At 41.6% G+C, this 15,370-nt stretch overlaps 1 protein-coding gene across 2 annotated transcripts in view; it reads right to left on the bottom strand.

Moving 5' to 3' along the window:
• The window catches only part of mdn1 (midasin AAA ATPase 1), a 73,709-nt gene that overhangs the window by 47,256 nt on the left and 11,083 nt on the right, over positions 1–15,370 (bottom strand). The window contains exons 14-37 of one of the 2 annotated variants that reach the window (XM_059025843.1): positions 14,550–14,698; positions 13,553–13,613; positions 12,954–13,168; positions 12,496–12,599; positions 12,177–12,321; positions 11,898–11,994; positions 11,656–11,769; positions 11,370–11,517; positions 11,032–11,139; positions 10,651–10,802; positions 10,294–10,472; positions 9,549–9,757; positions 9,063–9,209; positions 8,083–8,224; positions 7,769–7,903; positions 5,657–5,795; positions 5,190–5,328; positions 4,945–5,075; positions 3,565–3,703; positions 3,336–3,465; positions 2,639–2,884; positions 1,511–1,708; positions 726–934; positions 471–593 (exon numbers count right to left, since the gene is read on the bottom strand). In XM_059025843.1, the coding sequence (XP_058881826.1) occupies positions 471–593; positions 726–934; positions 1,511–1,708; positions 2,639–2,884; positions 3,336–3,465; positions 3,565–3,703; positions 4,945–5,075; positions 5,190–5,328; positions 5,657–5,795; positions 7,769–7,903; positions 8,083–8,224; positions 9,063–9,209; positions 9,549–9,757; positions 10,294–10,472; positions 10,651–10,802; positions 11,032–11,139; positions 11,370–11,517; positions 11,656–11,769; positions 11,898–11,994; positions 12,177–12,321; positions 12,496–12,599; positions 12,954–13,168; positions 13,553–13,613; positions 14,550–14,698 (3,559 nt within the window). The remainder of the gene's footprint in view (positions 1–470; positions 594–725; positions 935–1,510; positions 1,709–2,638; positions 2,885–3,335; positions 3,466–3,564; positions 3,704–4,944; positions 5,076–5,189; positions 5,329–5,656; positions 5,796–7,768; positions 7,904–8,082; positions 8,225–9,062; positions 9,210–9,548; positions 9,758–10,293; positions 10,473–10,650; positions 10,803–11,031; positions 11,140–11,369; positions 11,518–11,655; positions 11,770–11,897; positions 11,995–12,176; positions 12,322–12,495; positions 12,600–12,953; positions 13,169–13,552; positions 13,614–14,549; positions 14,699–15,370) is intronic. The other variant, XM_059025844.1, reaches the window with a different exon arrangement.

Genomic DNA, 15,370 nt, shown 5'->3' with positions numbered 1-15,370 from the left:
CACTTGCAGAGCTTTGAGATGTTATAGTAATAAAATAATGACTTGGATCGCATTATTGAGGAGTTTGGTGATAAAACGAGTGATCCGGAGATGATCGATCGGTATGTACGACTATTATTATTATTATTATTATTATTATTATTATTTATTTCTTACATAGGTGAACGCTATAGCAAACGAAAGGGTGGGGCGGGGCTGGAGATGCCTAGTGAGTGCTTTGTTGATATGCAGGGCCATTTAAACCCGTTTGACTGTGAAAAAAAATACTTTTAAACAGCACGTCTAAAATTAACTGCGCGTGTGAAAATTAATTAGACCTGGTGTGCCTGACGTGCAATTAATAAATGGACCGCAAAGGGTTAAAGTTATAAATTTGAGATTATGTTTGCATAATATGATTACATGCATGTTATTGAATACAAATATTTATACTAGAGAATACTTGTAAATGCCATTAGCCCCTATAGTACCTCATCCAGCACAATCCAGTGCCCAGCCTTTAAGCCTGCCAGTAGAGGTCCGTCTCGCCAAGCAAATTCTCCTCCCCTGCCTCCCTCAACAGGCAAGTCTGTCCCAAACAGATCAGTCACATCCTGCAAGTAAAGAATTAACTTAACATACAGAAACCAGAGCTTGAAAGCCTTGTCCAGTCTAAGGCTGGCCATGAACCTGTCAAAATGGCAGTGGCAATACAAACTGATGAATATGTTTTTAAAAACACTTACGCTTTGCTCAGACAGGTTAATTCGAACAAGATGGTTTCCTGAAGCCTTTGCCAAAGCTGCTACTAAGCTTGTCTTGCCCACCCCAGGGGATCCCTCCAGTAAGACAGGTCTGTTCAGCTTTAAGGCACGCAGCAGGCGCTGTGCATTCACTGCAGTGGTTCCAGCATTCAGGGCATAGTCAGCAAGGTTGCTGGTTTCAATGAGAGGACCTAATATATAGAATAAAAATAAATATTACAGCGCATAATACACATCTGCAGCCCTGGGGTGATAATCGGGTCTAATAAACCTTTACATTGATGTAACACCTTGCCATTAAGGGTCTCACACAGAGACTGATGAATGATGTGAACTACTGGGGGAAAAGTACAAAACTAGAAGGCTTTTATCAGACATAGGACAGTAATCCTGTAAAACAGTTCCACAATTTTTTAGTCTTGACCTTAACTTATAAACTTGATGCCAATATTGATTAAATTACATACATATGCCAGCAACAACATAAAAATAGCCTAGATGTAGCAGGGGTGGAAATAAGACTCCCGTTGCATAGCAGTTTGATCTGTTCCTGGCTTTACTATAAGTTTAATGATACACACCTGAGCTTGTTACCTACACTGTGGCTAATCAAGCTTGTAGTAAAATTTGTATTGGGTAAAACTGCTATGCAATAGGAGTCTAATTCCATCCCTGTACAGGTACAACCTACTCAATCATCATCATCATCATCATCATCATCATCATCATCATCATCATCATCATCATCATGATGATGCAATACCTACCTTTAGGTATATAAAATGGATGTATGCCAAAATAGTTCTCCCCCCATAGAGGCTTCCTGACCACCCTGGTTTCATAAATCCTCAGGGTGTTCATTCTCACGTCATCCAGAGTGGTGACTCTGGAGAGCTGCTTGCAGAGGAAGTTCAAACATGACCTCCGAGTCGACAGGGCGTTTTCTGCAGCAGAGAACGTTGTCCCTGCAACAAACCACACGAGATTCAGAAGGCGCCCCGTGCATACAATATAACATTCACAGAAATTCACTTGATTTCCTCTAACAGAAGTGCGGCTTGTCTGTTCTGGTTGGTTTTAAAGCATTGCTTTATTGGTTATAATACATGTCACTATGGGAGTTTAAAATAAGAGGAGGCAACTGTGGGCATTACAGTTCCATCTTTTCAAAATACAGTAGAACCGGACATATCTGATCCTGTAAAATACGATACCCTCTGTACACACATGGTCCTCATTTACACTGGCTGCTACCAACTGAACAGTACTAATGGAAACTGATTAATGCATATTTTATCATGGGTCTAAAACAGTCCATTTAGATCTTAGCAGGACAGAATGGATTCCATTGCATTGGTTAATTGTTTCCCTTTTTCCATGCTGTCACTTCTCATAACTGCCCAGTTCAAAGAAAACAAGAAAGCAAGGGTTCAATATAATTACTGTTCTGTTAAAAAGCTGAAACTTTTTTCGCCGACCTCCAAAGCCAGTTTGTGTGCTCCCTTTCTGTCTCAGGTTAGCATGCACTTGCACTCTGATTACTTCTGCATAGTCCAAGAACTGTTTTTGGAATGCATTTTTTCTAAATTGCCAAATACTGTATTAGTGCTTTGTTTTGCAATCATTTTTCACTGATCTGCTTTGTATAGTATACGTGCAGTACCGTACTTCGGTGTTTTACACACACTGATGTGCCTGACATTGTTAATTTAGAATGCCCTGACGTTAATCCTACAACAGAGTATAACGACTCCCTCAGATAGGATATTTTCACATATCCTATGACCCCTGGAACCAATTCAATCAGATAGAACAGGCTCTACTGTAGACTCACTTGTATTATACTGAAAGAAAATTCCAAACCAAACCAAAACAAAACACATAGTTTGACTTACCTGAGCCAATTCCATCAATGTATACCAAACAGGCTGCGTGCACGAATGCAGAAACAGGATCAAGTCTCAAAGCACAGCCCTCCACTGCACCCCCGTCCATGCGCTCCATTCCGCCTGCCTCCGTCATGAGGTTCTGAAAGTGCACCCAGGACAGGATATCACGCACACTCAGGATACACCGGCGCCCAAACTCCTGAGCCATGAGCCAGTCAATGAAGTCTAGCATGACGTCTGCAACGTCTTTACCTGGAACAAGGCAGGAAACATTCAATGCGTACAGCTTCAAATACTTCTTATATTATGTTTGGCAGTAAAGTCCAGAAAAATGTACCACATCGTCACATTAACCCCAAAAAGCCCATAATGGTACATCTGTATTATTATCACTGTCTGATTTTGTTAAGAGCTCACATACAGTACATGTATAATTTTCTAGATGGTTAAAATAGTAAAATGCTGAATTATTCATATTTGCAAATTACTGCTATAACGAGGGAGCACTATTTTGATAACTATTTCATTTTACAGCTTTAGTTTACCTAATTTGTTAGCCAAACTAATGTTTTATAATCTATCAGGTTATGAAGCCACAGTATAACCACAAGCCCTGTGTTAGAAGCAACAACATTGACAGGGCAGACAGAAAGGAAACAGGCAGGGCAACAGAACCGGACAGCTTCCAAAGAAAGGGGCTAACCTTGAGGGTGGACTCCACCCAGGGAGATTCCCGGTCTGAGGTTATGTTTAATGATCTGGACCAGGTCCTCACGACTGTTACTCTGGGGGCACCAGATCTCTGTGAACCTGTTCCGCAGAGCAGGCGACAGCTGCCATAAACAAACACATCAATACAAATGAATGAATGAGCAATAAAGAAAAGGGTCTGTGTTCACGCTAAAGGCAGTGTTTCCATCAGGACAGCCTACCTCCTTCTTCCCAAAGTCTCCACCTGGATTCATGGTTGCTAGGATACGGAATCGCTTTCCTGCAGCGATGAGTTCCACATCATCGTTGTCCCCGCTGCCCTTTTCAGCCAGCACCAGAGTCTTTTCAGTCTCAAGGACACTAAACATACATGTAGGATGTCATTAGGAAGAGAAAACTGCCCATTCTCCAGAATACAGTCACATGTGCTTCAACAGCTTTCAAGACTATTCGCTATTGACTATTTTAAGCCAAGTAATGCAGCTTTATTTCCGATCATGTGAAAACAAAGTAATGTTCGATATTTTATCAAGTAAACGATTGTACTGTAAATAATGCCTTTTTTCCACTGCACAACCGAGCCGCGCCAGGGCCGTACCGAGCCCTCAGGGGAGCCTGGGTTGTTTTTTCACTGCAGAGCTGAGCCGTGCTACTGACGTCACACGCAGCGAAAGACAGTTGTTATTAATTATTGTTATTAACTCAGGTTTGCCAAAAGATGCGCAAACAAATGGTGTTCTAAAATGAATAGACCAACAGTACAGCTGTATCTTGTATCACTATATTTTGTAAATATATTTAGGAATGTCTTTATAATCCACAAATTTTACTGATTATAAACCGACTTACTAAAAGGTCAATTAGTTCTGTTGAAGGGGAAGAAAGGTTTTAAAAATATGATTTGCCAAAGATATATTGCCAAAGAGTTGTTTTTTGTTCGGGTGCCTGAAAAAAAAAAAGCTGACCGAGCGCAATGAGAGCCGAAGTTGTATGTGTGGTACAGCTGTACAGTATTTTGTTTGACTACATTTTTGTAAAGAAGTTTAGATTGCTTTATTTTCACTTTTTTTTCCTTGTATTACTATAATAAAAGGTCAAGAATGAGAAATTTGGTAGAAGTTGTGAGTCAAGTGTACGGTACCTGCGGTTTATGTCCATTTGCTTCAAATCGTCAGAAATTCAGGCATAAACTTTCTGACGCACGACTCCAGATCTGCTTGAACACTATCTGCCCACAGAGAAACTATAGCCTGCACTTCCTCAGCATCCCAAGGCTGTACTTTTCTTTCATCACACTCGCTGCCCGGCATGTTTGTTGTTTGTCTTTCTGGAGTGTATTGACTGATGCAACGTAATGATGAAAATCCTTAACCACGCCCCTGGCTCAGCTTGCATGGTTTGGTTCTCGCTCGGCTCGACAGATAGCCAGTGGAGAACCACCCGTACCCGTACTGTACTCATGGGTCGGATGTGCCAGTGGAGAAGGGGTAGAAGTCCCATTTTTGCAGTAAATAAAGAAAACGACCAGATTTTTGTGTGAAAGAAAAACATACCGGTAAGCCTGCTTTGGTTTGACACTGAACCTGCTCTTTGTCACTTACCTGTTTAGTCTCTCCAGCACAGAGTCATCTGCCAGAGATATCTCATCCATCAGGAAGACTCCTTCCTCTTTCATCGCTGAAACAAGAGGACCGTCGTGCCATTCAAAGAGCTTGGTGTTTTCACCATCCGCCTGAAATCGCAATTAAGGATTAGTGGTAGCAAGTCACAAGAATCAGGTCTGGTTCATACATGGACCTGGTTACAATCCCAGTTGCATTGACAGTCGAATGTTTTGTAGACGCACCTCGTCTTTACTTGTATGTCTAACTGGTCTCAATCCTCCGAGGAAGTCGGATGTCTCCATGTGTAGATGACAGTTCAACGAGTAAAACTTTTGGCCGGACAGAGCTGCAAACAGCTGGCAAATAGTTGTTTTACCACACCTGTGACAAAATAACAACAGCATGTTTAAATGACCACCTGATCAAGCATTTCTACATGACATACACATGTTGCAAGGCAGCACTGCAGGTTTAATGGAAGTATTCTCCCCTTTCAGGTAATAGGACCCAAGGTAATAAGGCTCTGGTGGGGGGGGGGGGGGGGGGGTCATATTACACAGGAAGGCAACTTATAGTATTGTGAAAGTGAAAGGAAGAGTCATGGTTATTATTAGGGAGGTTAATTGATTAATGATTGTTTTTGTAATTGCAGCAGGGTTAAGTATTGCAATGCATTACAATGAAGAGCTATGTATTCAACAGCATTTACCCTGTATCTCCCACCAGCAGCACAGGCTCGCCGAAGGCCAGCGCTCGCCCAACAAGAACTGCAAGCCTTCGCATGCCATGAGTCCACACGATGTGGCGGAACTCTTCAGGCAAATCAGCAGTATGTGGCATGAGGTTACCTGTGGAATGACACGTCATCGAAGAGAACTTGTGAACATACAGCCCACCAAACACATACGCATATAGTGAAATATGTACACTGATCTGACTCCAGTAGACATTTTAAAAGAAATCGTGCAGCTCTATGCAGTGTGTGTTCAATCATTTACCGGAAGCAAACTAAACGGGCTGCCAGGTTCCTAAATGCAGAGTAACAGGTAGTGCAGCACATGTTTGCTGTGTTTCTTTTGAAGTGATAAAAAAAATGTATATTTACACAAACTTTTCAGAAAAACTACATATTACATGACAATGGGTAAAGTTAACAGAAATCTGTTAAATAAATAAATAAATACATAAATAGATAGAAAGAAACACAGCTGTAGTCATAGGATAATAAACAGGCAATTAATAGAAAGGGTTCTAAAAATGTCATAAATAAAAGTATCCCTGTATAGGAGAGAAAAACAGTGGAGCAATGCAGTGCTGTAAGAGGGAAGAAAGGCCTTACATGTTTAAAGACTGCGTTCACACTGGGTCCGTTTCAAACGGACTCGGTCTGGTTCATTTAGTTTGAAACAATTTATCAATGTGCTTGCTGTTCACACTATCTGTGAGCAAAGGGACCGAGTTCGTTTTTTCTGGTCATTTTCCAATTTTTTTCAGGACCACGTTTGTTTGTGTTCACAATGCAGTTTGCAAGCGCACTCAGTTCGTTGTCTGTGAACTGAATGTTTACAATATCCTGAAAGGTATCTTGAAAGATGGCAGCTATTGAAGTATTGCTCCAGTTTTTAACAGCATGTTTTAGATTCTCACATATTGCTGTGGAAGAAAGCAGAGGAACGGGAGAGAACTTCGCTAATTTAATAAGCAGGAGAATAGTGCAGCATTCAGTTACGCAACACTGCACTGTTCTCCTACTGGCATTCATTTGTCAAAAGACTGAATATATTGACTATTTCTATTTTGTCCAGTTGTTCGGCTTGGATTCTGGTGTTTGACCAAATTTATATGAGCGCTTTAGTTTCTCGCACTGTTTATGTAATTAGGTTACCAGATTTGCAGTGAAAAACTGGGACTTTTTTTTCCCTTCAATTCACCAATTCTGTACCAACTCCGAAGCTGTTAAAAATAACAGTAAATAATAGTTTAAAAATTAAACATCTCGGGTGTATTTACTGCAGATAACAACTCATTGTTTTCTTTATATGGTCATCTCAAAACATGTTATATGTACGAAACTCCAGATTTAAAAATAGATCAGCTATTAATAATAAAAAAAAGTGATAAAAATCACAATGCTGGGACGATTTAACAATTTTACTGTTTACGACCGGGACAAAAAATTAAAGCTGTTCTTGATCTGTACTTGTTTCTTCGCAATATGAACTAAATTACTCACAGAATGTTTACTTCCGAGTGGTGTTACCTCGTATATTTCCTATGCACAAAAGGACCAAGTGCATCTGTTGTTCACATTGAGGTTTAGCAAGTGAACCAGACCGTTTGCCAAACGGACCGAGACCACCTCTTTAGTTGGACTTGATACGGTTCGTTTCCCAAGCGGACTTTGTTGTTCACACCAAACGTACCGTGTGTGGACCAAACCCTCTAAATGGACCCAGTGTGAATACAGCCTTACTTGTTCTTTTAATGTGTTGTTCTGTTCATTTATTTAATAAGTTAATAACACAGTATAAAAGAAGCAGCCGAGTGAGTTCTCATTGTCTGGTCGATTTCAGCCCATCCGACAGCTGTTTGAGGGAGATACAAGTTCTAAAGTTCTAAGTTGCATAACCAATCAATCTCTCAACCAGTACTAGCTCGTTCCTTTATTCAGCATACAAGAGCTTCTCTATTCAGATTCCTAAAAACAGAACAATATTTAGGATAGTAAATTATGTGTTCACTATCCCAAATGAAATTAACAAAAGTCAAGGAATCAATCATTTCAGCTAATGCGTCTTTCCTTTCTCGCTAGTTTACTCACAGAATTGCTTGGAGACGTTGTCCTGAGAGAAGAGGGCTCCTGGGTTCAGTTTCTTTTTGAAATGTTTCTCCAGCACACCCTGGATGATGGCTGCTTCCTCTGGCTTCCTCACTCGACCAGCCAGCAGCATAAAACCTGCAGTCAAATCAAAGTGTATTATACACCAACAGGAAACTTAATTGTATTTTTTTTAATCATATAAACATTTAAATGGATTTGCTTCTTTCACCAATTAAAAATAAAATCAGATTAAGAAAAATACAGCAGATGTGTTGATACAACTTTTCTAAGGAGGAACTGGCAGAGCCGAGTACCATCGTTTGCGAGGTGCTGAAGCCAGTCATAGTCCCCCTGGTTCTCCTCTGCCAGCCTGTAGCGCTCAGCCCATCGGAACAGATCTCTCAGGGTGATGAAGCCATGCTTCCCGGCAAACACCGTTGAGCCTCTTCGATGTGACTGAATACGAACAGCAGGGGAAATGAAATGCAGTCTGTTTACATACCAAAACCAAAATAAACAAAATGGATCAAACTGAATTGCAAAACAGCTTCTAAGAAAGAATGTGCAAAAAAAAAAAAAGTGTTTTGTTCACAATAAAACATCAATAAGCATGAAAAATATTCAACTGTTAAAACAGAAATATAACCGCTAAGGGTGGTGGCACTGCTGGGTTTAATTTCTGAATCTAAACAACTGCGGGCTGGCACCAACTTCATTGTAGAAAGTGATGTTAAAAGTGAAACAAACGTGCGGGCTCCCGAGTGGCGCATCCAGTAAAGGCGCTCCGCGTGGAGTGCAAGATGCACCCTATAGCCTGGACGTTGCCGGTTCGAGTCCAGGCTATTTCACTGCCGACCGTGGACGGGAGATCCCAGGGGGCGGCGCACAATTGGCTGAGCACCGCCCGGGAAGGGGAGGGCTTAGGTGGGCCAGGGTGTCCTCGGCTCACCACACACCAGCGACCCCTGTAGCCTGGCCAGGCGCCCGTGGGCTTGCCTGTAAGCTGCCCAGAGCTGCGTTGTCTCCGACGCTGTAGCTCGGAGGTGGCTGCATGGTGGGCCAGCAGTGTGAAAAGAAGCGGTCGGCTGACAACACCCGCTTCGGAGGACAGCGTGTGTTTGTCTTCGCCGCTCCCGAGTCAGCGCTGGGGTGGTAGCGGTGAGCTGAGCCTAAAAATAATTAGCTATTCCAAATTGGGGAGAAAAAATGATAAAAACAATTGCCGACTACTAAATTAAAAAAAAAAAAAAAGTGAAATAAACAAGGCTTTTTTACTGTAGCAAAAGTGTGCTACCTGCAGCTCCAGCATGACTCTGACGAGCTTGGTAGAGTAGGAGGGGGGCAGGCTGCACCTCTTGTGAAGAATGCTCTCTAGCTCCCCACTGGGCAGCTCATCAAAGTGCAGCTCCACAAAGCGGTTCCTGAAGGCCCTCGACAGCACCTGCAATGAAGAAGAATCTGGGTACAGTGTCGCTTCTACACAACGAGCTCCGTCTGCCACCCACATAGCACCAGAAAACATGCAGGTCTCCGGGGTGAACAGGAAGGGAGAACAGCTTTCTTCATTAAGTGTTCAGTGGTATGCTTGCTCAAAGTAATTATTCCGCAGCGGAAGAACTGTCAGGTTAGGTGCTAGCTTAGTTTAAATTTGAATGGCAGTTGTCCAAGTGGTCATAAAAGGTGTTAAATGAAAACAATTGTCAGTACAAGCCGCATCACAGAACTTTCCTCCTTGATCAATACAGATACCAAGCACCAAACACCCGAAAACACAGCATACCTTTCTGCCTCCGTACAGGCCTGGGGGATTCTGGGTGGCGAACAGCATGAACCTGGGATGAGCTTTGACTACTTCCTGCGTTTCGGTAATGAAGAGCTCCCGGTTGTCATCCAGCAGTCTGTTCAGAGCTTCCAGCACGTCCGTGGGAGCCAGATTCAGCTCATCCAGGATGATCCAGTAACCCTTCCGCATGGCATCAATGAGAACACCTGTGAGGAGGACCAACGCAGATTATTACACACAGTCTGCTATGCTGGCCTCCACTTCCTATACTGTTCATCTACGGGTCATTCAAGCTCAAGTGGACACAATCCTAGGGAGGAGTTTACAGCATCTGTGCTTGATGAGACATCACTCGCATGTTATGGAGTAGGTGTCCTATGCATGAAAAATAAGAACTGTGTAACTCACACACACCCCTTCCCCCAAAGTTTGCATAAGTTTCCATTCTGTCCTATTTTTTCCCATGTATAATGTTAGTATCATTTTGAAGCTTGTATTAAGAGCTTTCAAACACAATAATTATGACAGCTGGCAGGTGGAGGCACCAAATGATGGGCAGATTCTAGGGCCGCTGCCGCCACAGGTAATAAGTGGTATCACACTGACTGACACGAGGAAGCATTCCCTGGTTGAGATAACATTAATAACAGGGCCACACAGCAACTCAATGTTGTAGAAGACGTAGAGTGGGCACCAAAGTTAACAATGCAAAAAAGACCTCAAATACGTTGCTCGGGTTTACCTTCTCTGAAGACCAGCTTCCCGGTCGTATCAGAAGCGTAGCAGCCAATGTACTCCTGTATGTCCGTGTGCTCGTGGTTGTTGATTCGCACACACTGGTTTCCAGTGGCAGCAGCCAGCCATTTGATCAGACTGGTTTTACCCACTGAGGTCTCTCCCTGAATCAACACCGGGTGGGTCCTACAAGTTTTATAGAACAGTAAAGTTAGCGAGTAGAAATCTGAAAGCTATTCCTTATATTCGTGTCCTAGATACGCAAATGACCAGAATTAAATGACTGTAATGCGTTATTTTGTAATAATGGCGAGAGCTGAAGAATGCAGGTAAACACAGGCAGCCCGAATAACTTGACACTTACCCAGCAGATACAACCCTGGCAAGGTCTCTGAGGTTGAGCTTCACAGATGGGGTGAGGATGTAGGTACTGTCTACCGCTGCCTCCATCTCTCCTCTCGCGATCCAATAGCCTTCCATTGGGATACACTTCTTACCAGGGGGTTCTGGTATAGGCTTCAGTGGGAAAGAAATGCACAAAACAATTCTACAATGAAGAAATAATTCAACTGAGACCTGCAGCACACAAGCTCGGTTTAAACCAGAACTCGAACAGGTTTTTGTTATCTATTACAGTAAAGATATAATTAATTTGAAATACAATTTGAAATAAAACCATGATACAAAGCTCTGGGGTTGTACCGAGCTGTGGTCTTACCCATTTTAAGTTTAAGGAAAGACATACCTGCTTGAGACACTTGGTGTTTTTATTCAAGATGTGTAGACAGATCAGCTTCTGGACCAGAGGGTGGGAGGTTCGGTCCAACTGGGTCAAAAAACTCAAACTGAATCCCTAAAGAAAAAAAAAAAAAAAAGAACAATAGCCAGGTTCTGTGTGTTGAATTATTTTACATAAAAGCATTTCATTAAAAAGATTTAAAATAAATAAATCACTGAACATGTTTTTGTATGGTGGTTTCCAGTATATGTATATTAGCACAGCATACAACTTAGCTTATATTGAGATATTCTGTCTTGCAATGGCTGCTGAACAGATAATAGATTAAAAAGTATTCTACATACTTCATACAGAGAGCGCTGAATGCTGTGACAAGGATTGCTCGCTGCGAATCTCAAGGCTCTACACAGTGTTCGGAGGCTGTAGTGAGGCCTGTGTCCGGTCCCATCCACTAGCCTGGCGTTAGCCTCTTTACGCACAGCCAAGTAGAAGCTATTTACAGAGAGATAAGAAACAGCACTGGAACATCAAGCCAAGCAAGGTAAGAAAATCAATCTTTATATCAAACAAAGCTCGGTCAGATACAGATGTAATAAATCACCACTGCAGGGCAGCTCCCATAGTCCTTACCTGATTATCCCTTGGACTGTGTTCTTGTTCACATTCAACCCTTTCAGATAATCAGAGATAAGAATTCGTAAATCTCCTTCGTTTTCTAGTTCTTCCACATAAAGTTCTGTGAATCTATTGAGCAAAGTAAGAAAAAAAAGAGCATTTGTTTCTTGCGATATTACATGGATTTGTGTATTCAGGAATTACCAATTATTATCACCATCATTATTATTATCATCACCACGATGATGATGATGTACCTGTTTCTTATTCCAGGAGGCAGGTTTCTCTTCCCAACATCTGTAGCTGGATTCATACACGCAAACAGACGGAAATCAGGATGACGTACTAGGGGGTCTAATAGGAAACAAGAAAACAATGAATAGCAACATCTAGCATTTTTAGATTCCTGTAATGTTGATATAGGTGGACAAGGTTTGCAAAAACAGAATCTCTCTCTCCTTTGAAGGGGTAGACGTAAAAACATATTTAGGTTTGGAGACCTGGCGTGCACGAAGCAGACGTTGAGCTGAACTAACCTGTGTCTCCCCTGTCCAGCAAAACTAAAGACCCAGCACTTCCTTCCAGTAACCCACTCAAACACTCCAAGGTTTCTGCGGCGGCTAAATTAATTTCATCCAGCAAGATCCATTCTCCTTTCTTCACTGCTTGTGCCAATGTACCCTGCAGAGACACAGCCATGTAAAAACAGCATCTCACAAAACATTTCTTGCAACAGTATTAGTGTGTTAGTCCATCTCCCAGTGAAACTGTGTAGAAGCAGCAGCTCAGGAAAACAAGCAGGATGGAGAGCAAGGTCTGTGGCCCACTTGTAAAGCAGAGAGTAAAATAAATCACCTCCACAAAGGCGAAGACGAGAGCTGTTTCAGTCAGTTTTATCTGTTGTTGGGCCTGGTTTAACCTCAAGCTGAATGCTTCCCACTGCTCCTTCAGCAACGCTGCTAAAAGAAAAGACAGTCAGACAAAGAGTCTAAAGACAAATCTGCACGTCAAGGCCAATGCATTTACATGTTTTAGACATACTGTACAGACTCGCATGCAGGCCTATGGCACGTTTTCTGTTATAGTTATAAGCTGCACCTTCCTGTTGTAAGTCAGTGTAGACACAATGGCCAACCCCAGCTCTCCTGAAGGAATTCGAAGGGTTTATCATTGACGGCTCCTTGCAGGCCTGTTGTGTTGAATCAGTCCTGGCTGCTCATGGCATCTTAACCCTATAGTCTGCATCATGACATTCTGAAGTTATTGCTGTTCACCAATAAATGTTGTGTTTAACTGTACACACTAGGGCGTACCATTTTGCTTCTTCTTCTGCGGTTCCTTGTTGACAGCAGATTTGCACACATGGTCCATGAGTTTGAGCAGGTCCTGCCAGCGCTTCTCCCTGAAGCATGACTGCACATGCCCAAGGAAGGTGCTATTCTGTCTCCTGGAGAAGGTCTGGGAGAACAGGTCCTCGAAGGCCTCCCGCAGGGGCAGCAAAACCAGCTTATGATCCACAGGCTTGTACCTGCAAACACATGCATATTAAAAGCAAAAATCTGTGGCTGAATTCTATAGTTTAGACACTGGTATTGCAATTTTATAATACAAAATAATAGGGAATTAGCCAATATGTAACTGTTGTATACAATCTTGTAAAATGTTTTTAAAAGTATAAATATGTATATTTGTGGGTGGGGTCAACATGAAAATGTAACTAAGATTCTGGAATTGGAACTACCGGTAGTACACTACAGTACATTGCTTCTAGCTGTAAACCCACACGTTTTTTGCCTATAATTTAATAATACTTTCAATGGGTTTGGGAAATGTGTTGCATAAACTGTGATTTTAATTTAGATTCTACTGTACCACTAACAAATTGGTATAAAAATAAATGCATGCAACGCACCCTCCCAGGAGATCTGCTGTGTCACTCTGCTGGTTCATGTTGACAACCCTTATCCGGAGTCCTGCAACACACACAATTACATTTTTATTTGGATCAAATCCATGCCGTGATTAAAGAGCAACTTCCATAGCAACAGATCAATCAAAACCACTGTACAGGACCAACAGAAACTGCAATAACAAATGACTTTGCATACTGCTTAATTGTCCTAAGAAATAAATATAGTGCACAGAAATTGCAGTAATTACAGTGGGTTAAACTGCAGTCTAACAACACAACCGGCATGCTGTCTATAGCAATGTCATGCACTTTGGACCTGAACACCAAAATGGAAAAGGTGAGTGTGGCAGTGAGATACACAAAGCCGAACAATGCAAAGATGAATCCTGCAGATGATTTAACAGTTTAAAAGAAGACTGTAAATAGAGGACTGGACCCAGGTGAGTGGTTTATCCACGAACAATCATTTAATAGTCTGTTTATATCACATTTAATATAGTCTGTTTATACCACAAAGTACATTTTTAAATAAACAGCAATACAACGTGTACATATTTTATATTAAATCAATTAATTCAGGGATTATTTTACCTGGCAGATCTTTATTTTCATTTTCAAAAGACTATGCTTCAATGCAGATTAATTCTGAACCCTGTTTATGGCCTCTTCGCAAACGTCTTTTTAGATGGAACTTTGAGCTCAGTCCGTCAATTTGCAGCCACTCTTATTTCCTACCATTACCGCTGCTAATGAAGAGCTACAGGCTGTTCGGATAAGCCAGACGCAAGATCAGTAACTGGCATTTCTTGACTAAACTCGTTCGGGGGTCCAAATCAAAACAACAATAGAAATGTGAAATGATTTCAGACATTTTAAATGTATGGGTAGCAGGATTGTTTGAAATACCGAAGCGCAGCTCCGTTGGAAGCAATGCATTCAAAACTAGTCCTAGTGACCATGTTATTCCACTTAAGATTTGGTGTAAAGGACTGGTTACCTGCGATACTCGCGAGGTACTGCACTGTGGATGTCTTTCCTGTTCCTGTCTCCCCTACTAGCAGAACAGGCTCTCCTTTATTGACACAGACAGACAGCTGCTCCAGAAGCACGGAGGAGGGACGTGTCGCTGCAAATGTCTGCTTTTCCCTGAGTTAAAAAAAAAGAAACACGTAATAACAAAAACACCTCAATAGGAAATCATGCACACAGAATTTATCTCCTTAAAATATTAAACACATTTTCATTTTTGTATTTATTAGACATGAGGACAAACCAGTGACAAAACAGATCTGTTATTTACCAACACCAAACAAACGGATAGAAAAGTAACATACTTTTAAAGCAAATCTCATTTACTATACACTGGTTTTGCTTAACATCCTAAGCAAAAAGGCAGGCCTGAAATAATTGTGATCCTGTTTAAAAAAACCAGCACTATGGTCGTCAGAAATTGTAGTATTTTCACACAATAGGATCAGAATACACTTCTAAAATGAGTTGCTGGGACTGCAAGTCTGCTGTTTTATATCTATATTAATACTGAATTGAACAAGTGTACTCTGTCCAGACTTTTAAAATTGATAGGTATCTTGATTAACAAACTTTCATAAAGCATATACAAAAACAAATTAAATCCCGCCTTGAGAGTAAAAAAAAGGTATCGAATGGCTGAAACGGAAAGTCCTCTCCTTTGATTGGGTACACACTTTAGAAAACAGTTCAAATGTAAGGGGAATGTAATTCGACGTGGCAGTTGGCCAGGGATAGTATAGCTCAGTTTCTTGTCACATTTCTCTGTACTCTATCCAATAGCTAATG

The sequence above is a fragment of the Acipenser ruthenus genome, chromosome 6 (assembly GCF_902713425.1).
Source record: "Acipenser ruthenus chromosome 6, fAciRut3.2 maternal haplotype, whole genome shotgun sequence".
Lineage (NCBI taxonomy): Eukaryota > Metazoa > Chordata > Actinopteri > Acipenseriformes > Acipenseridae > Acipenser > Acipenser ruthenus.
Note: the sequence above shows the minus strand (reverse complement) of the source record. Positions and strands in the feature narration are given on the sequence as shown.